This window comes from Sinocyclocheilus rhinocerous, unplaced genomic scaffold (assembly GCF_001515625.1).
Source record: "Sinocyclocheilus rhinocerous isolate Xijiao unplaced genomic scaffold, SAMN03320098_v1.1 scaffold1182, whole genome shotgun sequence".
NCBI classification, from domain to species: Eukaryota; Metazoa; Chordata; class Actinopteri; order Cypriniformes; family Cyprinidae; genus Sinocyclocheilus; species Sinocyclocheilus rhinocerous.
In genome coordinates, this window is record NW_015624203.1 from 957,729 (window position 1) to 981,193 (window position 23,465).

General features: G+C 36.9%; 1 protein-coding gene across 3 annotated transcripts in view; it reads left to right on the forward strand.

The window, feature by feature from the left end:
• Positions 1 to 23,465, forward strand: part of jak1 (Janus kinase 1) — a 37,172-nt gene that overhangs the window by 7,731 nt on the left and 5,976 nt on the right. For all 3 annotated transcript variants that reach the window (XM_016550990.1, XM_016550999.1, XM_016551005.1), the window contains exons 3-20: positions 2,179 to 2,302; positions 3,892 to 4,045; positions 4,383 to 4,546; positions 5,018 to 5,366; positions 5,510 to 5,686; positions 6,143 to 6,300; positions 7,257 to 7,371; positions 8,296 to 8,494; positions 14,540 to 14,649; positions 15,599 to 15,748; positions 16,042 to 16,129; positions 18,408 to 18,535; positions 19,244 to 19,379; positions 20,625 to 20,776; positions 20,880 to 21,030; positions 21,908 to 21,996; positions 22,105 to 22,297; positions 22,402 to 22,526. In XM_016550990.1, coding sequence (XP_016406476.1) covers positions 2,179 to 2,302; positions 3,892 to 4,045; positions 4,383 to 4,546; positions 5,018 to 5,366; positions 5,510 to 5,686; positions 6,143 to 6,300; positions 7,257 to 7,371; positions 8,296 to 8,494; positions 14,540 to 14,649; positions 15,599 to 15,748; positions 16,042 to 16,129; positions 18,408 to 18,535; positions 19,244 to 19,379; positions 20,625 to 20,776; positions 20,880 to 21,030; positions 21,908 to 21,996; positions 22,105 to 22,297; positions 22,402 to 22,526 — 2,762 coding nt within the window. The remainder of the gene's footprint in view (positions 1 to 2,178; positions 2,303 to 3,891; positions 4,046 to 4,382; positions 4,547 to 5,017; positions 5,367 to 5,509; positions 5,687 to 6,142; positions 6,301 to 7,256; positions 7,372 to 8,295; positions 8,495 to 14,539; positions 14,650 to 15,598; positions 15,749 to 16,041; positions 16,130 to 18,407; positions 18,536 to 19,243; positions 19,380 to 20,624; positions 20,777 to 20,879; positions 21,031 to 21,907; positions 21,997 to 22,104; positions 22,298 to 22,401; positions 22,527 to 23,465) is intronic.

Below are 23,465 nucleotides of genomic sequence, written 5' to 3' on the forward strand. Positions count from 1 at the left end.
ACCGTGGACGAAGCGGAGTCCAGCCCGGGGTCGTCAAATGTGGTTGCCGCAAGCCCGCCGGCCACTCCTTCGTCGAATCCGCCGACCGCGCCGTTCCAAAGACTATAGAATACCTAAGACGCGTCACTCGTATTGTTTTGAATGGGGAAAAATGCAATGCTCAATATGAAGCCCCGCCTTCTGAGTAAAAGAACCAATCGCTAATCAGTAAAGTCATCGTGTCACTGCAGCTGCCGTTAGAAGTCCCGGTTACTATAGAAACAGTCAGCGTTCGGAATCTGAAATTTAATCGTAAGCTTGGTGAACAGTTTTGGAGAATTTAATGTTTCCCCATTCAAAGAGATAGGAGCTGCACTTGGATGCCCGAGAGGCGTTTCAAAGATGGCCGCCGAGTGACATGACTTGTCTTAAAGGGACTTTGGCCGTTCTCAAGCCCGCCCGCCGCCGCTCACGGTACACGGCATCGCAGTATAGTAAGGGGCGTAACATTTCCGTCACACGCTTGAAGTATTCAGCCATAATGTTCTTTTTAGCAACATCATATGACCCCTTTTAAAAAGAGCCAATTTCTCTCCAAAACTGTGCCAATTTTAGCGTTTTGCGATAAAGAAATGAGAATCATAAACATGATAATGTATGTTACAATTTAAATGTAAAAACACATTGTTCTAGAAGGTTGCATCATCCCCTACCTTTTACACAACTACAATTACTCAAATTATTATGCTGATAATACAATTTGTTTTTGGATTGTTTAAACTGGATCAAACAAATAACTTTGTTTTTAACGAGCTGCAGTTTTATTATATCACGCGCTGACAGATATGCATTATAATAATGCCACGGGTCATCATTAAGGTGCATACTGAATCTGGTCCTCCAATGTCAGTACATTAAGCAATGGTAAGCTGCTTTTCCACTTTTTCCCAAGCCCATCCTGTTGATGGATAAAAATAAAATTAAAACAAACATGTAGCGACCACAATCGGAGGGAAAATAGCAGAGTAAAAGTACAGATACATCACTTAAAATGTACTCAAGAAAAAGTGCACAATTTTAAACTACTCAAAAAAGTACAATTTCTGATAAAAGCTACTTAATTACAGTAACATTAAGCAGTAACAACAGTAGTATTTGTAATATGTTACTTCACACCCCTGAGTATGAGTTACACTTATTAACACAGAGCATCTGTGATATCACGTACACTTTTTGCAGTGTACAAAGGGGCAGTAGAAAGGAAATTGGATTAAATAAAGAGGGTTTTACAGATCAAAGTCAATTCGTGTATAAAAAGGGACATTTTCATGCATTCGCTTTCATATTTTGATTGTGTGATTGAGGAATGGGGCTTTTTTTACCGTCAGCATTTCACAGAATACAAAAGAGGAACTTAAAGGGTTTTTACTGTTGGTATCATCATGTGACATGGGTGGATTTTGACAAGACATTGACTTTAGGATGAGAAGCACTGCGACTGACTGTCCCTGTCCGCCCCTTCCCATCTCCCAATGTAACAGCATATCTGTCTTTTTGGCTCTTGATCAATATTCAGCCACAAAATGGCTGCTGGGTTTAAATGTCAAGTTCATAATTTCCTCAAAGTTGCGGCCAAGGACAAAAGCTGGCTTGGACAGTGTGAGAGAAAAGGGAAGTTTATATTAGACAAGAAGGCAGCTGCTCGAGAGGAACTATGATGGTGTTTGTTTCACACAGTTTTATTTCACACCCAGTGGTTAGCCACTGGTTTTACTTCAAAGGTTAAGTATTTTTTTTGTTTACTAGTCCAGCTGTTTGAATATGGTACTAACCACACCAAGGTTGTGGGTTCAACTCCCAGGGAACAAATGTATACCTTGAATTCACTGTAAGTGAATAACTAAAACTGAAATAAAAATAAATGAAAACATTATTGGCCACACTATTTTTTATTATTTGTTTCATATGGTTTATTTATTTAGCTATTGTTGTTTTTGTTGTTTTGTTCATACTCCTTGCTTTATGCTAAAAACCTAAAATTAAATATTAAAAAAATGAATAAAAGAATGAATAAAATGAATGAAAGCATAAATAAAAATTTATTCAAACAGTAATATTAAAATGACAAATTACACAAGAATGGCAGTTGTAAAAGTAACCGTTTGAATCAGGCTCTAATTGTGAAAATGTTTTCCCCAGACATCTCACCTTTGTGCCACAACCTGTTTGCATTGTATGAAGAGAGCCAGGATCTCTGGTATGCTCCCAATCATGTGTTCAAGATCACGGAGGAGACCAGCATCAAACTTCACTACCGTATGAGGTGAGTGGTCACAACTGAATGCTGTTGCTTTAAAAACGTTGCAACTAATGGTGTATGTTACAAATTTGCAACTAATTGCAGTTTTTATGTAGTATCTTTGTTGCATTACATTTTTAAAGCACATCTAACATTACATTTAAAAATTCTGTTAAAAAAACCCATTAGAAATTCCAGACAGAACCTAGAGCTCACAACATTCTAATTATCTTGAAAGTTTTTGGACTACAAACTGAACAGCTCAGTTTTAGGACTATTAAGATTTTTTGGCATTGTACGACATTATTTGAATGATGATTAAGAACATTTTCACCAACAAATTCTCATTAATGTAATATGAAAATATATTGTATTTTGTAATAAGTAATAATATTTATAATTAATATTTAATTATTATTATATCTTATAATAATAATAATAAGATATAGTTGAATACAATTTTAAAAATTTTCTCTTTTTAAATGGAAAAATAACGACATTTATTAATTGGTTTGATGAAGTTTATTGTTTAATGTCAGAGTTCTGTTAATATCAGCCATTAGTTTGATTCAAATTCTAGAAATGCATATGAACTCATTACAGAGCCCTGTGGCACACCTGTTAAAAATCTGTTACAATCCCCTTTTAGGACAGAACAATAAAACAATTTTTTTTTTTAAATAAATAACAAAGAAACAAATCCTCTGACATGGTTTCAGTCCGCTCCTATTCTGAAAAACATTTCATTGTTCAATAAAATATAAATCTTGCAAAGTAAAACATAGGATCCCCTGAATTTCCCCTTTTCACCAGTGAAACTAAGATAAGACTCAATTACTGTATTCAGAGTGAGTGGTGGGTACAGAATTGATCTCTCCCTGTGTGAAGCTTTCCTGTTGTGCACACAAACAGGTTATGGTCAACCTTTGCACACCCTCTCTTCCTCTGTGGCATACAGCACACTTTTCTCACTCATGCTGCTTCCTGTTTACAATGATCTCTTGCTCGCGTGGCAATGGGGTGGTGAAGTTGTTTTTTTTTCCTGTTGATTGACACATGATTTGGTAATGCGTGTAGCCTGTGCACCTTATTTACCATATGTTAGTATATTTACATAATGTAAGCCTTTGTTTTGATCCTTTATGTAATGTTCTGTATGTTTTTATATGCTATGAGTTTCTGTCATCATGATTTTTTTGACCATATTCATAATCTTGATATGCTTGTGTGCGCATATTTGCCTACTTGTTGTTCTTCATTTCTCTTCTGACAGACATACTGGGATGTTTCTTAAACTACTACAGCATATACTATATTGCCCTATAAAATAATATCTAATTTTTTTTTTTATATATATAATTTGACAGAAATATTGTTCACCGATATTTACCTTTATTTATCATTGTTTTCTTCACACAACACGTCTCATATTTGATTTAGTATATTGCATCTTCCCTGACACTGATATTCATATAAAAATAAGAAAAAGTTCAAGTGTATTAAGTAAAAAAATAAAATAAATAAAAAAAGGAACCCTGGGACATGAAAGTATGTGTTGATAAAAAAAAAACACCCATGAATCCTTTGACAACTCATTTTACTTGCTTACACAGGTTTTATTTTACAAACTGGCACGGCACTAGTGAGACAGAATCTCCAGTTTGGAGACACTCACTTTGCAAGCAGAAAGGGGTTTCAGTCTCTCAGAAAGGCCCTGAGGGGACACCTCTACTGGATGCTGCATCTCTTGACTACCTATTTGCACAGGTGAGTGCAGGAAACATCTGAGGTTTCACTTACATGTTTGTCCATATCACTATGACAACTTTAAACAAAAATAATATTGCCTATTTTGTACTCCAGGAGCTTTGTGGCTTGATGATTATTCAAATACGCTCTCATGTGGTACCTGTTGTTATCATGTTGGTTGTTTTCTTTGAAGTCTGATATGTATTTAAATGTCTTTTTTTGGAGCACTGCTATTTATTCAAACATTTATGTCGCTGTATGAACACTAGTGTCTAATGACTTGTGTGTGTGATAATGTTAACTTTTTTGCTTGGCACATACTGCACTCTTAAAGACATGTTTTGGTATGTTTTAGGGCCAGTATGACTTCCTAAGGGGACTTGCTCCAGTGCGCATTCCCCAGAATGAGGCAGAGCTTCATGAGATAGAGAACGAGTGTTTGGGAATGGCTGTTTTGGCCATTACCCATCATGCCAAGAGCAATGATCTGCCCTTATCAGGAGCTGGAGCTGAGACCAGGTGACCCGTACAATCTTCTTTATACAAGACATCTGCAAAATGATCAACATTGATAATATTTAAATGGCACTTCCAACTATTAACCTTTTATTACACACCTCTCTGGAATACTTGATTCTGATTGGCCAGTTACAGCATTCTGAGGTCAAATATATTTGTATTTTAACAGCTGCCTTTGTAATTGTCATGTTCATACTATGTTCATGTGGTACTTCTAATTTAGGATGTGTTTTGAATAATTTCACTGTCAGAGTTCACTCGGGTAGAGTTGCTGTCAAAATTTAGAGGTAATTAGGCAAAAATATTTCGCAGAATGCTGTGATTGACCAATCAGATTCAAGTATCGCAGAGAGAAGTGTAATAAATACTGGAATTGGTGTATGTATTGATGAGTACTAAAACGGAAGTATCATATTGGTTTTCTGCCTTAAAACAAGTGGTTTTATTCAAACTTCTTCTCTATCTCTGTAGCTACAAGCGATTCATTCCGGACATTCTGAACCGGACCATTAAGCAGCGTAACTTCCTCACACGTATACGCATCAACAATGTTTTCAAGAATTTCCTTAACGAGTTCAATAGCAAGACCATCCAGGACAGCAACATAACCCTTTATGACCTGAAGGTCAAGTATCTCTCCACTCTCGAAACGTTGACCCAGGGCCTGGGTCGGGAGACCATCGAGCCCAAGAGCCTGAAAGTATCTGGCGAGAGCGAGGGATCTCTGGCCCACATGCTTCCTTTGGGGGATGACGGACCGGGCTATGAAGTGCAAGTGTCCGGAACAACTGGGATCTCCTGGAGGAGAAAGCCTGTACCGGTGAGTTTAGCGCTTTAGATTTTGTGAGCTTGCAGATTTGTAATATCTTACAAATTCATCAGCAATTCTAGATTTGATGTCATGGAGTGTTTCAAGGGTTGTTACCAATGTGCTTTTTTTTGTCTTGAATCCTTTTCAAATAGAATATTCTGATAGTGAAAGACAAAACCAAATCTAAAAAGAACAAGGCCGACAACAAGCAGCAGAATGACAAAAAGAAAGACAGTGGATGGACGCTTTTCTCTGACTTTTTCGAAATCACCCATATCGTCATTAAGGAGTCTTGTGCCACCATTTACAGACAAGACAATAAAACCATGGTAATTTTGTCATTTCAATTTCCGCTACACTGTGTCCTAACCAGGTACAATTTGATTCCAGCACAAGCTTTCATGCTGAATATGATGCAGTCATAATCAGTCAGAGAATATTTGATATTTATTGTAATGGTATTTGAAGTCTGATGTGTGGATCAATAAGATTTAATGATGCGCAGGGTTTCAAAATGAGAGGTGTTTAGTTATCAGCAAAATATGTTGTTGCTTATTGTGGTTGTGGCAAGTTAGGACAAGAACTCTTCACCTGGTCAGAATATGGTGTAAAACTTCCATACCTCATGAAAAACTTATGATTCATACTCATATGATCCATAAATCAACAGCTTGACTTAAGAATTCATGTGAATAAAAATACATTTCATTGGATGAAGTAGATAGTAGCGACAGGTATGCTATAGTTCTTTTCCTACAAAGGTATTCCTCTTCTGTCCTCCGTAGGAGTTGGACCTGTTTTATCGTGACGCAGCTCTGTCCTTTGCTGCACTGGTGGACGGTTACTTCAGATTGACTGTAGATGCTCATCATTACCTGTGCACTGAAGTCGCACCCTCATCAGTGGTCCAGAATTTAGAAAATGGCTGTCATGGACCTATCTGGTATGACTATATTGGCATACTTTAGTTATAGATGTCCAAATCAGGCTCACACAGATAGTTTGAGGAAATATCTTCACTTCATACTCTACAGTTCAAACGTTTGGGGTCAGTAAGATTTTAAGAAATTTATTATTTATGCAAGGATGCATTAAATTGATCAATAGTGACTTTTACATTGTTACAAAAAAATCTTTCAATAAATGCTCTTCTTTTGAACTGTAGAGCAAATGTATCAGTTTTCCTCAAATATTAAGCAGCACAATTGTTTTAAACATTGATAATAAATTGTAATAATATTTCACAATATTACTATTTTTACTCTATTTTTGATCAAATAAATGCGGCCTTGGTGAGCAGAAGAGACTTCTTTCAGTAACATTAAATATCTTGACCCCAAACTTTTAAATGGTTGTGTAAATGCTGCAGGGTCATAAGTCATAAGACCCAGTCTAACAATAGTCACACATTGTTAATATCACTGTAGTAATTACATATAAGTACATGTATGACCACTGTAATGTGACACTGTAAAATGTTACCAGTTTAGTATCATTACTATTTGTCAAGATGCCCAGTTTTACAAGTATTAGACTTTCAAGAATGTGGTTGTGTATCAAGTAGCAATGACATAAGTATGACGTAAGTATGAATAAGGGATCAAAAAACAAAAAGAATTCAGTGGCAATAAGAATGTAATACTGCTCGACAAAGAAGTCAAGATGCATTTAGTTAGATTTATTTAGTGAAAATGGTGGTTAATATAGATGCTTGACTACCATAAACAACCAACAGTTAATCCCAACCTTAACAACACCTTGAAATCATGATCACCTTGTAATCATGGTAAAATAATGTACAACCTTTCATGCTGTAGTTATTTAGTATTAGTTTAGATTATAACGACTGTCTTCAGGAAAGACATTTTATGAGTAGTTCTGTCTGTTGTCTCTGTACAGCACAGAGTATGCCATTCATAAACTCCGTCAGGAGGGGAATGAAGAAGGAACCTACGTCCTGCGCTGGAGCTGCACAGACTATAACTACATCATTATGACTGTTGTCTGCATTGAGGTACACATACATACATACATACACCAAATTTGTAGTTGGGATAAACATTTTTGTGAAATCAGTAAGCTGGGAACTGAAACCCTTTGTTCTGTTTGTCTTGCCTGGACAGGACAGGTCTTGAATTGCCCAGATTTTCTTGTGGTATTCTCTGTAGCAAATCAAGAAGATCTGGCTCTTGTTGTACACTTTCCCTGACCATGACAGATTGTGTGTTCATATGATATATCACTCAAATTCTCTGTCAAATATAGCAACACCACATTTTGGCAGCAAATCAGTGTGAAAACGCTTTTCAGAAGTTAACCGTGAATAACAATTGGGATCGTGCTTTAGTGTTTGTGGCTTTGAGAACATTTTTTTGGACCAAATCAGACCAGGACAATGCATCCATTTTCAGATTTTCTTTGGCAGTTATTATTTAATGTGAGAACTGTATTACACTGTATATGTAGCTAGAACAGAACCACAAACCACATTGGGGCTGTTATACATGCTGGATCAGAGTCTGTTTCCTTGCATTGCTTTTCCGTGACAACTCCCTTGTTCAGCATGCTATACAAATAGAATTGAGTTGATTTAACTAAGCTGAACTGTATTGATCAACAGAATGTGTATGAGTTTGCTAAATGAATATATGCAGGATTAACAAACAAACAAGGAAGTAAATGCACACATGCTAGGTTTTCTGTTACATGTTTAATGTTCTCATCACTATGTACAATGTAACTAGATTTCAGAAACCCAGCACCTCACTGTCAACCAAAAGCAAACTTACCTTATCTTAGAGGAGATCAGTTTACAGCCGCCCAAAATTTGTTTAACAAATCCTGTTCTCTCCCTTCACTATTCTTGCCTTTAATTCTTTTGTGCTTAATCACGTTTTTTTCTTTTCTCTTTCTCTTTTTTTTCTTCTCTCTCTTTCAGATGGACCTATGTGAATCCAGGCCTGTTCCCCAGTATAAGAACTTCCAAATTGAAACTAGACCTCAAGGTTACAGACTGTATGGGACAGAGACATTTAGGCCCACTCTGAAGGAGCTTTTGGAGCACTTACAGGGCCAGAACCTGCGCACAGAGAACCTGCGCTTCCAGCTGCGCCGCTGCTGCCCACCACAACCCAGAGGTACCAACACTCATTCTGCTCAATCAGTCATGTGACAGAGGACCATCTATGCAGTGTCAGTGAGCGACACAGATAATCCATCCATATATTCCATCTCAGTCAAACATTCATCCATCCCAACTCAAACACCTCATACATTGAACTGTCTGTCAGTTCGTTCATCCATCCATCCATCCCAAATGCCTCATACATTGATCCATAAATCCATTCATCGATCTCAATCAACCTCATACATTCATCTTTCTGTCTATCTATCAATCTATCCATCTCAGATACCTCATATATTCCTCTGTCCATAACCCACTCACCCGTCCATCTATTCATCCATCAGTTCATCAACCCAATCATCCATTCAACTGATGTTAAAATTCGTTTGATTGTTAGTTTTACAGACAGAGTTTTGTAGATATTGCTGCTTTTATATTGTCTGTAGTCTGAGATGAAGCTAAACTGGAATTGTGTTTTGTGTTTTACTTTGATTTAGAGTAAATTTAATGCAGAGCCTATTTGGATAGGCTGGGATTTCCATTAGAACAAGCCCCTAAAATTCCCTCTCTGGTGCCATCGATAGATTGCAGCCCTAGCACATTGTCCTGTGTGAATAGTCCTGTCTTATACCGAAACTGAAATCAGAAGTCATTGCTTTGCCCAGTTTACTAAAAGCTGCTAGCTGAATTATCAGGATTTTCCAGTGTTCCGTGTGCACTGCTGCCCACTGAATGGATCTCACGGTTTTCTTGATGGGGATTTGTTGAATCGTTCAGCAGTTATGAGGATGTGAAAATTTTGGTGTGGTGTGTGAAATACACTATTGAAATCTGCAGTTGACATATTCACTAGCTTTTTATCGTCAGCCAGTCAATACCACCAACCACAATTTTGTATTAACGTGTTAATTTTCAACATGACCGGTCAGTTGAGTTTTCAGTGAATATGCAGGTAATAAATTGGGCATATAAACTATAAAGTAATATATTATAGTAAATAAGTGCTGATAGTGCGAATAGACTAGAAAGAATGAAAAAAAATAACTTTGAAGTGCTTCTCTAAAGGCGGGCGTACACGGTGCGATTTTTGCTGTCGTACGAGCTCGCAGGCGATTTTTTTCTCTCGGGAGAAAATCGCAGATGCTCGCATGGTCGCGGCTCGTAGGTATGACATTGTAACAAGAAAAGACATGCCTTAATTTGAAGTAATTGATTTGACAGTCTTTTGTGTTAACTGATGATTACAGGTAACAGCTGCAGAATTTCAGATGATGAAAAGCTAAAACACCTGTAAATGTTTCAAACCTGTAAGACTTTGTAATGTGTGTAAACATGAATAGGAAGTTTTGTGTAAATCAATCTTAAATGTTTTTGTCTGAACCATCTCGTATTATATATAAAACGCTTGTTTTGTTTACTGTGGAGACGTGCTGAAATGGCGTTTGGTCTCGTACTGTATCGCGTACCTTGTCAGTGTCGTGCGCTTTGCTTGGCCATTTGTTGGGATAAACAGGAAAGTGTGTTCAAGCGCCAGCAAAACAGTGTAAAGAAATAGTCTTTGTGAGAAGCAGTCAATCAGCAGAAGTTAAAAGCAGCTTGTAAGTGTATTTATTTCTTGTCTCAGTGTTTAGCGCAGTTATCGTTGCTAGGAAACGCTTGTTTTGTTTACCGTGGAGACGTGCTGAAATGGCGTTTGGTCTCGTACTGTATCGCGTACCTTGTCAGTGTCGTGCGCTTTGCTTGGCCATTTGGTGTGATAAACAGGAAAGTGTGTCCAGCTGAACTCAATTTGAGTTTTGTTAAACTAATTAAAAAGAAGCTTAGTTTACCGCAGAAGCGGTCGCGGCTGCGGTCGTGTGAAGACCGAAGAGTGTAAAGACCATCGACTCTACCGTGCGACTCCACCGGGCAAAGGACATTTTTTATCTCTCCTCTTTCCACTTCTGTTTCAGGTTTTTATAAACTATTTCTTACTATGTTTACTATGTGTGTTGTTATTTTAGCATGTGTGTTTGCCTCAGTGTTATTTTTTTAGGATTACTGATAAACTAATGTAGTTTGATTTGTATTAGTTATCTATTTTAGTTTTAGTTACAGTTGTAGTCATGTTGTCATTTTATTAGTTTTTTTATTATGTCTATATAGGCTTTTTATTAAGTTTTACTTTTATTTAATTTGAGTTATTTCAGTACTTCAACATACAAAATGGAAATGAAATAATATATATATATATATATATATATATATATATATATATATATATATATTTAATGTATTTATATATATGTACATGTATATGTATATGTGTGTGGCTGTACATACACATATGTAGTTGTTTTTTGGTGTTTGGCTTAGTGTTATGTTAGAATCATTATTATACTCATACCTTTTGTTCTTTTAATATTTTTGAATTGTTTTTAGCTTTATTTTTTTGTTTTCATTTAAATGTTTTAGTTTTGAAATGTTGTTGTATGCATTTGTCATTTTTATTTAATTTCTTTTATTTTCTTAAAAGCTTTTAGCTTTTCGTTTTAATTACTTTTTCTTATTTGTAAGTCGCTTTGGATAAAAGCGTCTGCTAAATGACTAAAAGTAAAAAGTAAAAAGTATTATTCCATGGTACGGCTCCCCTCACGGTAAGCCTGTGTCTTTCCCTGGCAGACGTTCTCTGCCATCTCTGCTGCGTAGTCATCTCACCCCAGGCGGGCTGAGTCTACCGCAGGGACTCCCATATGTAGTACTGCCCTATGGCCAGTCCATATGTGTACCTCCACATGATACCTCCTATACGCAGGATGTGGCTTCCGTAGCGTTCCCCTACTTGGGTACGCTTTCCCAGTGTTATCCAATATCCCACTGTTCGGAACAGCAGTCGCGGACACCTCTGCCTAAGCCCTGTCCTTCTTCCGCCCCAACTGGTGTGGGGGGACTTGCCGGCCTTCGCAGGGCACTGGAGGGGGTCAGCAATAGTGGCGTTTTCCATACGGATCCCAATTCGTCAGTCACGACTGACGTAACGTCGAACGTGACTGACTGAAAGGGAATGTCTCGGTTACGTATGTAACCCTCGTTCCCTGAAGGAGGGAACGGAGACATTACGTCCCGTCGCCACAGTTGCTGTACCACCGCTGTACGGCCGTATCAACTATGTATGTGTCGCAACCATATATATATATATATATATATATATATATCCTCTTTCCTATTACTTGTTTCACTTCTGTTTCAGTTTTTTATAACCATTTCTTACTATGTGTCCGTAAGTTGTTGTTATTTTAGCATGTGTGTTTGCCTCAGTGTTATTTTTTTAGGATTACTGATGAACTAATGTACTTTGATTTGTATTAGTTATCTATTTTAGTTTTAGTTACAGTTGTAGTCATGTTGTCATTTTATTAGTTTTTTTATTATGTCTATATAGTTTTTTTTATTAAGTTTTAGTTTTATTTAATTTGAGTTATTTCAGTACTTCAACATACAAAATGGAAATGAAATAATATATATATATATTTAATGTATTTATACTGTATATATGTACATGTATATGTATATGTGTGTGGCTGTACATACACATATGTAGTTGTTTTTTGGTGTTTGGCTTAGTGTTATGTTAGAATCATTATTATACTCATACCTTTTGTTCTTTTGATATTTTTGAATTGTTTTTAGCTTTATTTTTTTTTTGTTTTCATTTAAATGTTTTAGTTTTGAAATGTTGTTGTATGCATTTGTCATTTTTATTTAATTTCTTTTATTTTCTTAAAAGCTTTTAGCTTTTCGTTTTAATTACTTTTTCTTATTTGTGTATGTTTTAATTGTTTTTAGCTTTATTTTTTTGTTTTCATTTAAATGTTTTAGTTTTGAAGTGTTGTTGTATGCATTTGTCATTTTTATTTAATTTCTTTTATTTTCTTAAATGTGTGTATATATATATATATAGTATTTATAGAGTTTTAGCTTTTAGTTTTAATTACTTTTTCTTATTTGTAAGTCGCTTTGGATAAAAGCGTCTGCTAAATGACTAAAAGTAAAAGTAAATATATGTTTTAATTAGCATATATGCTATAATGGTACATTTTATATAATAGAAAATGAATTAATATAACTTTTAAAATTAATTTTACGTGATACCTTTCTGTCTTCCTTAAATACAGGATTTAGGTAGTGAGTAATGATGAACTCAGCGAATGCAATGTAGAGGCAAAATTAGAATTCCCCGCAATTATACATTTCCATGAATAAGCACACAGATATGTCAGGTGTTAATTTCCATAACATAAATACACAGTTATTTATGACTCATCAGTTTTTTTATGTATTCAGATGTTAGTGAGAGATATTGATAGGGTTGTTAGTGTTGCTTGTGTTCTGAGTGGATTTGTAAGTTAAGTTTACATATCAAATGATCATTCCTGCAAGCTAATGTGTATAAATGTTGTGTAAACCCTCTCCATCACCTGTCTGTTCAAGTGGCATTTTAAATTGCACAAACCAGACTGCTAAGAATTCCAACTGCATCTTTACCTCACTCATATCAAATGTTTCTAAATCTCAGAAGAGTGTACATCTCTACAAGAATCTTTAAGTGGTTCAAGCTGAAAGAGGAATTGTCTTTTTTGTAGTGCTTTGTTAGTGTCGCATTGCTCTCTAGAGAAGTCAAATATCAGCATGCACATGCATGCAGTCCTTGTATGACCTCAGGCAGCTGTGCATCTGGCAGCTAATAGTTGTGCAGTCTCGTGTTTCAGCCAACTGATCCAGGATCAGATCCTTTATCCAGCTAAGCGTCAGTTGGATTCCCAGCCTGACCGAGTTAAGTGTTCCTAAGAGAGTCTGACAGATGTCTGTGTAATGCAGAGAAACCAAATTGTCCAAATTGAACTTTTCGCCACATCTTCCAATTTCAGATGAATGAATGTAAATATTTGTCTTTTAATTGTGATTCAGCGAATTGGTTCAGTGATTTTGTTTCTGTCATTACTCAAAAATGTTTGCAGAAAATGTCATGTATTCAAATGTTATTGGAAAATATTGCAGTTCATTGAGATTTATTGGTATTTTGATGCATATGAATTAGGGCTGCACGATAAATCGCATGCGATATTTAACGCGCATCTTATCAGTAAAGCTGGTTCTGTAATCAGCGGTAAATCTTAATCACGTGCGTGCTTTCACATTGAGCAGCATTAAATACACAGAGCCGATGTTCACTGACGAGCTGCGCAAAACCACGTTCATATTCGCGCGATTTTTTGCGCAGCTCGTCAGTGAACAACGGCTCTGTGTAGTTAATGCTGCTCAATGTGAAAGCACGCACGTGATGGAGATTTACCGCTGATTACAGAACCGGCTTTCTGACAAGATGCACATTAAATATCGCATGCGATTTATCGTGCAGCCCAAATATGAATCCAGAGGTACTAAATATAAATTTTCTTTGTGTGCTCCGTCAGTGTTAGCATTATGCAACAGCTCTATACTAATGCAAAACCAAACATCAGGAATGTTTTGGTTGTGAAAAACGTCCAGTTATGGCACATTTGAGACTGTATCAGGTCTTGTTTACATCTGCTCCTCTAAAAGTACATGCTGAGGCATCAGTGACAGGCAGGAAATGTAGTAAATGTGGTTTCCGTTGTTCACATCTCTTAATCTTTTACCCTACTTGCACTCATAAAAACAGAGCTGTGTAGGTCTGCATCCAGATGATGTCAGCGAGTAGACAAAAGACCAGCTGATGCTGCAAAATTAACATCACAACACACACTCACACACACATTTACATAAACACAAATTACACTTAATATACCTGCACACATTGCCCCACACATGCTCATTGCTTTGGCTTAGCAAGTGACATGTTTTGTTGAACCGCGCACTGTCACTGCACAGCTTCCTCTTCCCCGCTCTCTGTTTAGGTGGGGGTTGTTACTGTGTCTGCATACCAACACATGAATTTATATGTTTTCAAAATAAACATCCCTGGACAATCAATCCAGAGGCACAACTTTTTTATATGGTGCCCTCCAATCACAAATGCTTTTCTTCTGTCCTTCAGAAATTTCCAACCTATTAGTGATGACCACAAACCGAGAGCCCGCCCCACAGAGACAGCTTCAAGTCAGCCAGCTGAGTTTCGACCGCATCCTTAAGGAGGAGATTGTACAGGTGACATTTTCATGGATTTTGAAACAGACGTACTGTCGACTTACCTTTTGCATGGCATGCTTTTAAGAAATAAAATTAAATACAGATATTGTCAAAAATCTACTGTATAGATTCATTCCATAGGTGGTGAGTGAAAATGTACTGGCAATAGATAATTCTTACTGGCCATGAAACTATTTTAATTTTGAACATTACTTTTATTAAAGTATCTAGACATATGACACATAACTTATTATACATTACATTTAAAAAATCTGGAGTCAGTAATATTTTTTTTAAAGAAATCAATACTTTTAGCAAGAATAAATAAAATTGATGAAAAGTGAAGTTGAAAAAAAAAAATGATTTAAAAAAAAAATGATTAAAAAAAAAAAAAGAAGCAGGTTTTAACTTTTCAACATTGATAATAATAAAAAAAATTATTGAGCACCAAATCAGCACATTATAATGATTTCTGAAGGATGGCTGGTGAAAATTCAGCTTTTCCATCACAGGAATAGATTATATTTTAAAATATATACATATAAAAAAAGAAAACAGTTATTTTAAATTGTGCTAATATTTCAAAATATGTTGTTACTGTATTTTTGCTTAAATAAATCTTGGTCTTGGTGAACATAAGATACTTTTTTCAAAATCATTTAAGAAATCTTACCAACTCCAAACATTTGAACAATAGTCTGTTGTAACAAATGTATTCTTTATAGTCGTCGGTTTGATTTGAATCACTCACACCATTACATCAGCAAGAATCTGGTTCTTACAATCCGAGGTGAACTGTGTTTAAAATGTAAACTATGAGCAAGACGTTTCACTATAGGTTACTGTAGAGGGTCTGTCCCTGAAATTGGATAAAAATTGAATGCTATGAATAAAGGTGTCTGTTAAATGACTGTTTACTTACTGATATGTTAGCCCCGCCTTTACGTGACATTGTGGTCTTATTCAGGGTGAGCATTTGGGACGCGGAACGAGGACCAACATCTATGCTGGGATTCTAAAGCTAAAGAGTGAGGATGATGATGACATGGGAGGATACTCACAGGAGGTGAAAGTGATCTTGAAAGTGCTGGGCTCAGGACACCGAGATATCTCTCTGGTAAGACGCACATGTGGAATTACATGGCCTACTCATGTTTAAATGAAGTTTAGCAGACAAGATTATTGATTTCAGCTGTTGTAACGTTACCATCTCCTGACAGTCTTCATCATTTGTAAGTTGCTTTGGATAAAAGCCCAAGCTTAATGAATCAATGGAAACCTAATTTTGGTCATTTTGAACTGTAATGAACCATGAGGGGGTTTAAATTGAATTTTCCACTTTATCTCAACTCTCGGTATTCTTTCATCAGTGTGGTTGTTAAAAGTATGTGTTTCTCTGTCTCCTCTCAGGCTTTCTTTGAGACAGCTAGCATGATGCGCCAGATCTCTCATAAACACATCGCCCTACTTTACGGAGTGTGTGTTCGCCATCAGGAGAGTAAGTACCCTACACTTGCCGACTTTGTAAATTACAGAGAAAAAACTGGCCATCATACACTAAACAACTGAGGATCACACACTACCAGACTTTGACGTTATTTTGAACATGACAAACTCATGCAGAAACATGTGCCATGAGTCTGTGACCATCATACACTACGTGATTTTCGATGAAGTCTATTAATTTAAATCTGTAGACTGGCTCTGACTTACAGCAGCTAGCGTCAACTTGTCCAGACTGTAAATAAGGGCAAACTTTGTTTAGTGTATTCTAGCCTTAAAGGATTAGTTCACTTCCAGAATAAAAATTTCCTGATAATTTACTCACCCCCATGTCGTCCAAGATGTTCATGTGTTTCTTTCTTCAGTCGCAAAGAAATTAAGGTTTTTGAGGAAAACATTCCAGGATTTTTCTTCATATGATGAACGTCAATGGTGGCCAATGGTTTGAAGGTCCGAATTGCAGTTTCAATGCAGCTTCAAAGGGCTCGACACGATCCCAGCCGAGGAATAGGGCTACTATCTATTGAAGCGATTGGTCATTTTCTAAAAAAAAATTTAAATGTATATACTTTTTAACCACAAATGCACATCTTGCACTAGCTCTGCGATGCGCATTGGCAAATTCACGCATTATGTAATCCCGTTGGAAAGGTCAAATGCGGTTAGCTCTTCGTCTGTGTACTCCGGTTCAAAAATGTAGGGTAGGGCAAAAACTCGGGTCGGTACTTCCGGCCTACGTCACAAGTGACCTTTCCAACTTGACTACATAATGCATGAAGTCGAGGTAGTGCAAGACGAGCATTTGTGGTTAAAAAGTATATACTTTTTTTAATTTATTTTTTTAAAGAAAATGACTGATTGTTTGACTAGATAAGATGCTTATTCCTCGGCAGGGATCGTGTAGAGCCCTTTGAAGCTGCACTGAAACTGCATTTTGGAACTTCAGCCCGATGGCCACCATTAAAGTCCATTATATGGAGAAAAATCCTGGAATGTTTTCCTCAAAAACCTTAATTTCTTTGCGACTGAAGAAAGAAACACATGAACATCTTGGATGTCATAGGGGTGAGTAAATTGTCAGGAAATTTTTATTCTGGAAGTGAACTAATCCTTTAATTAAAGGCATTTACAACTAATGAAGATCCCAGTGATCTGACTGTGCTGAAAATCGCATGCCTTAGGGGGGTGGTGCTTTTTCGCTTTCTGACAGGCTGGACTGGTTGTCTGAGTCAGACGGCTCTCTGTAGGTTCTGGTCAAGCTGCAGCTCTTTGAGGTCGTCCTGTGGCTTTCTTATTGTTGATGCTTGACTGCCGTTTATCTTCCTGTATGGCCATTTTCTTCTGCCTCTTCAGTTATTGACCCAATCCAAGAGAAAAGTGAATCATTACTATCAATATTAGTGCCGAAATTTCCTCAAAAACCTTAATTTCTTTGCGACTGAAGAAAGAAACACATGAACATCTTGGATGTCATAGGGGTGAGTAAATTGTCAGGAAATTTTTATTCTGGAAGTGAACTAATCCTTTAATTAATTGACATATGTTTCCAGACAGAGGAGGACACACATCAGACTGCACAAAGTCTTAGAACTAGAACTTTTGGTTCTCTTTTATTCAGTTCTGTTGTAGTTTTGCATGACAAGTGTCAGAAATAGGTCCTTTTTTTTATTCTGCTTGTTGAATTGCAGCCAGCAATCATAGTCACTGGTGCAAAAGTAATTTATTTATTTACAAAGAGAACATACACTGTCATTCTCTGCCTGAGCGTGTAGATCTGGCACACTGGCAGTGTTATATTTCCAAGAAAAATGTGAAAACATTTCCTTGTTGCTAGAAAATCACAGAGAAATCAAACAATAAATCATTGTTTGGTAGGAATGTAGTGTTAAATGAGAAAACATTAACATAGAACTGAGTCTAACAGGATACAATTTTTGCTTTATGCTTCTGTGGCATGTAAATGTTTCATATATGCTATTTTTTCTGAGGAGGAAGCTGCTAATAAACACAAAGCTCCATTCAATTGTTAAAGCAAAGCCTGCAGGTTAGTTATTTAATTGCAAACTACACTTCCTGGTCCATTGAGCAACAAACCTAAATACTCTGAGGATAACCACCTATGTGCACGCGATGGGTGTGTCTGTGTGTTTGCAAAGAAGAATTTGCATATGTGAGCATGAACCGTGTTTGTGTGTCAGAGAGGAAGACAATTTGATAACGGTGCTCATTTGCATAAAATACCATTTGCCTCTCTCTCCCTTCTCTCTCTGTAGATATCATGGTGGAGGAGTTTGTTCAGTATGGTCCTCTGGATCTGTTCATGCGCCGACAGAGCACACCTCTCAGCACTGCATGGAAGTTCCAGGTTGCCAAACAGTTGGCTAGTGCCCTCAGCTATCTGGTAAAGAAACAAACACAAAAACAAATGCACAAAGCCATGCCTTACCAGTCTTAAAAATAAAGTCGGTATGTGGGGATGCACCGTATTGAAATCATGATCTATACCAATATGCTTATAAATGTTTATGACTGGAAACTGCACTATAAATCTGCACTAATTTGGATTGATAAACTACCTTATAAAAATGTTAAATTAGTTTTATACGGTACAAGTAAGCTCACTATTGAACTCACTACTGAACTTCCGGTCAATAAGATTTTTTTTTTAAGTGATTACTTTTTGATCTAGATTGATCAAATGTGATAGTAATGGCATTTAGAATTTTACTCAAGATTTCTATTTTAAACAAATGCTGTTGTTTTGAAATTTATACTCATCAAAGAATCAAATTGCATGCTGTTTTCTCGAGCACCAAATCAGCATTGAAGACTGGAGTAATGGCTGCTGAAAATTCAGCTTTGAAATCACAGGAATAAATTATATTTACAAAATATATTAAAATAGAAAACAGTATTTTAAATGTGTATATTATTTCACAATATTACTGTCTACTGTATTTTGTATATTTTGTGTGTTGATATTTTCCACATTTATTTTTATTTGAACTAGTAAATGTATCAGATTTAATCTGTTAAGCAACATAGTGTAACATATCAATAAAAGTTACTATAAAATGTGAATAATGTGACTGCTGTGTGTATCCTGTAGGAGGATAAGAAGCTGGTTCATGGATATGTGTGCAGTAAGAACATTCTGGTGGCTCGAGATGGTCTGGTTGGAGAGGGAGGACCCTTCATCAAGCTGAGTGACCCCGGCATACCCATTACTGTCCTTAGCAGAGAAGGTGAGAGATTCATTATGACCACCTTATTAAAGGGTTAGTTCACCCAAAAATGAAAATTCTGTCATTAATTACTCTTAATTACCCTTGTGTTGTTCGAAACCCGTAAGACCTCCGTTCATCTTCGGAACATAATTTAAGATATTTTTGATGAAATATGAGGGCTCTCTGACCCTCCCATAGACAGCAAGGTAACTACCACGTTCAAGGTCCAGAAAAGTACCAAGATGATCGACAAAGTAGTCCGTGTGACATCAGTGGTTCAACTGTAAAGTTACGAAGCTACGAGAATACCTTTTTGCGCAAAGAAAACAAAAAGAACGACTTTATTCCACATTTGAACGTGGTATTTACCTTGCTGTCTATGAGAGGGTCAGAGAGCCCTCATATTTAATCAAAAATATCTTAAATTGTGTTCCGAAGATGAACGAAGGTCTTACGGGTTTGGAACAACACGAGGGTGAGTGATTAATGACAGAATTTTCATTTTTGGGTGAACTAACCCTTTAACACACTATAAACATTCACACAGGTGTTATGACTACCTTAACAGCATGTTAACACAAATTTCAGTTATAAAGGAATTTTTAAAAAGGCCTTCATAGAGAAATACCATTTAAATAACACCTCTAATGTGGGGATTATGACAAGTTTATTTTAACAGCTTTTGATGCAATAAATAAATACTTTATAAATATTAATAGATAATGTAAAACAAATGAACTTAAATTAAAGTGGTGTATGATAGTTGGGCTCTATTGGACTGCGAAAATGGACTGCTCGGAAAAGATAACTGACAGGAATTTTGTTGGCCGAGATCCAGCTCAGCTCCCTGAAGCACTTTTAGAGACCAGAAAAGCTCTTTGTTTGCTATGTGTTAGGGACTGTTACAGGAAAGACTGGTTGTGTGTTTTGTTTTGGCGTGGTGGTGTGTGTGCTCGAGAGAGAGGAATGAAAGGGGCACAGAGAGGGATTGAAATGCGGCATACAAGAAAGCGTTGCAGAGAGATCATGTGTTAGATGAAATGCCCTTTTAAAAGACATAAAAGCTCGATAACAGTAAAGATGATTGTTGAAACTACAGTGTGTGTTTGAATGAGGAAATGGTTGTGGAAACCCCCTAAAATGAGGATTATTTACCTAGTAAAGCCCAGCTTGGTTGTTTGAGTGTTAGTTTTAACTTGATTTAAAACAATCCAGTCTAGCATGTTGTTCATGCATGACAATGTTCTTTGTGTGTGTCTACAGAGTGTGTGGACAGGATTCCTTGGATTGCTCCTGAGTGTGTACAGGACACGGCTAATCTGAGCATAGCAGCGGATAAGTGGGGCTTTGGGACAACTCTGTGGGAGATCTGTTACAACGGAGAGATACCTCTCAAAGACAAAAAGCTCACAGAGGTAACGGCATACACATGCTCTGTTAGGTATTTGTATGTCTTAGCATTATCCTTTCTGTGCTGAAAAATTATGTATTTTTCTTGTTGGTCATCTCTGTGAACAGAAGGAGAGGTTTTACGCAGCGCAGTGTCAGTTGGCCACCCCTGACTGTGAGGAGCTGGCCAAACTCATGACCCACTGTATGACCTACGACCCTCACCAGAGACTCTTCTTCAGGGCCATTGTCAGAGACATTGACATGGTGGAGAAACAGAGTAAGGAAAAGAAGTCAGGATATACAGATGACAAAGATAAACACTCGATTAGTTATTAAAAATATTACCTGTTGGAACCAAAATAATACATTTATTTCCTTCCTTACTCTTCATACTGACCTCTTGTGGTTAGGAGTTTTCATCTTGCTAAAAGTACTGAACGTGTGTTTTACCCCCTGAAGTCCTTTTTCAGTGTTTAAGTTTTCTTTCACCTACACTGTTGTTCAAAAGATTGAGGTCAGTGTGATTTTTATTTTTTAAAGAAATAATACTTTTATTCAGCAAGGACACATTAAACTTATCAAAATTGACGATGAAGACATTTATAATGTTACAAAAACATATTTCAAATAAATGCTGTTCTTCATCAAAGAATTCTGAAAAAAATGTATCACAGTTTACAGAAAAATATTAAGCAGCACAACTGTTTTTAAAATTGAAAATAATAATTGAAAATATGTTTATTGACAACCAAATCAGTATATTAGAATGCTTTTTGAAGGATCATGTGACACTGAAGACTGGAGTAATGATTTTTGAAAATTTGTCTTTGTCATCCCGGGAATAAATTACATTTGAAAATATACAGTATTTAAATAGAAAACAGTTCTTTTAAATTGTAATAATATTTCACAATATTACTGTTTTGCTGTATTTTTGATCAAATAAATGCGGCCTTGGAAAACATAAGAGATTTCTTTCAAAAACATTCTAAACATCTTACAGACAGGTAGTGTAGATCAGTTATAGTTTAGTCTTATATGAGTTTTTGCTACTGTACCTTTAAGATATCTATATGTTCAAGTTGTAGTTTTTTGGTTCTGTTGTAGGTTATTCAATTTTCCACTAAATGTCCTCTTTAATGTTTTCTCTCTAGACCCGTCCATTCAACCTGTTCCCATGCTAGAGGTGGACCCTACAGTGTTTGAGAAGAGGTTCCTCAAGAAGATCAGAGACCTTGGAGAGGTATTTACACTGTGTATGTGTTGTGTCTTTAAACTCATCAAGAACAAACTGCTTGTAGTTTCAGCGACCATCTCCTGGTAGGACTGAAGTCTATCCTTGTGTTTTCAGGGTCATTTTGGAAAGGTGGAGTTGTGCAGGTATGACCCGCGGGGAGATCGGACCGGAGAGCTGGTGGCCGTGAAGTCTCTAAAGCCGGAGAACCGAGAAGAGCAGAGCAGTAACCTGTGGCGTGAGATTCACATTCTGAGAGAACTTTACCACGAGAACATTGTCAAATATAAGGGCATCTGCCACGAGGAGGGTAAACCACAATTTTGAACACCATAAATAATATAACACTGTAATGGCTTTTGGTGCCAAATGCATGAGATGGTCGAGTGAATCTTTCCATGTTTTTGTTTTAAGGTGGGAGATCCATTAAGCTCATCATGGAGTTTTTGCCGGCAGGCAGTCTGAAGGAATACCTCCCAAGAAACAAAGCACACATAGACCTTAAAACCCTGCTCAGCTATGCTGTACAGATCTGCCAGGTAACATCATATTTGAATGGGTTATGATGCTTCACTAGTTGTCCAAAATTGTGACTATTTTTGGTATTTTTACCCCTAAAAACACACACAAACACACTGAAACAAATATGTAATGAAATTAAAAGCCAGAAATAATCACAAACAAAAGGACTATTCACATAAGAGCAAAAAAAAAAAAGATCTATTCATTCATGTGCTTTAAAACAAGAAACGGCGCGACTGATGAAAAAAGACATATGTGACCCTGGAGCACAAAACATAAGTCACAAGTTGCATGGGTAAATTTGTAGCAATAGCCAAAAATACATTGTATTAGAGCCCGACCGATATATCGTTTAGCCGATATTATCGGCCGATATGAGCCTGTCGCCGATATATCGGTATCGGCGAATATGCCGGCGATATGAACATTGTTTTCCTACAGAACATATAACGCAGATTAAATGCTTCAAATTACTTAGTTTGTCCAGCAGAGCGCGCTCCATTGTTTGGTACTGGTGACCCAGGTCAGTGTAGTGTAGAAATGCGCAGATGAGCTGCTTCAAATTATCCGCCTGCCACCCACCCGCACCTATATTTGATCGTCACATTACAATTGCTGTTGTTTACTGACCGCGCCCAGAACTCATGCTTATCACATCGGTCACATCACATCGCGCGGCGCAACAAAATACAATAGAATTCTATTGTATTTTGTCGCGCCGCTCGCGTCCGGTGTAGAATAGAACCCATTATGTTGTCAACACCGGATTCAATAAGCTGATGCCTCGTTCTATTTATGACGTGCTGACAAGTTCAAATGATTTTCAACGGTCGCTTTGTCGCGTTCTGTTTCAGCGCAGACACGGTGTCAGCATAGTTTGTCAGTACAGTCAGTAACGTAGCAGATTGAAAAGTTAGTATCTTTCTGCAGTCCAATAGACGGCAGTGCGGTGGTGG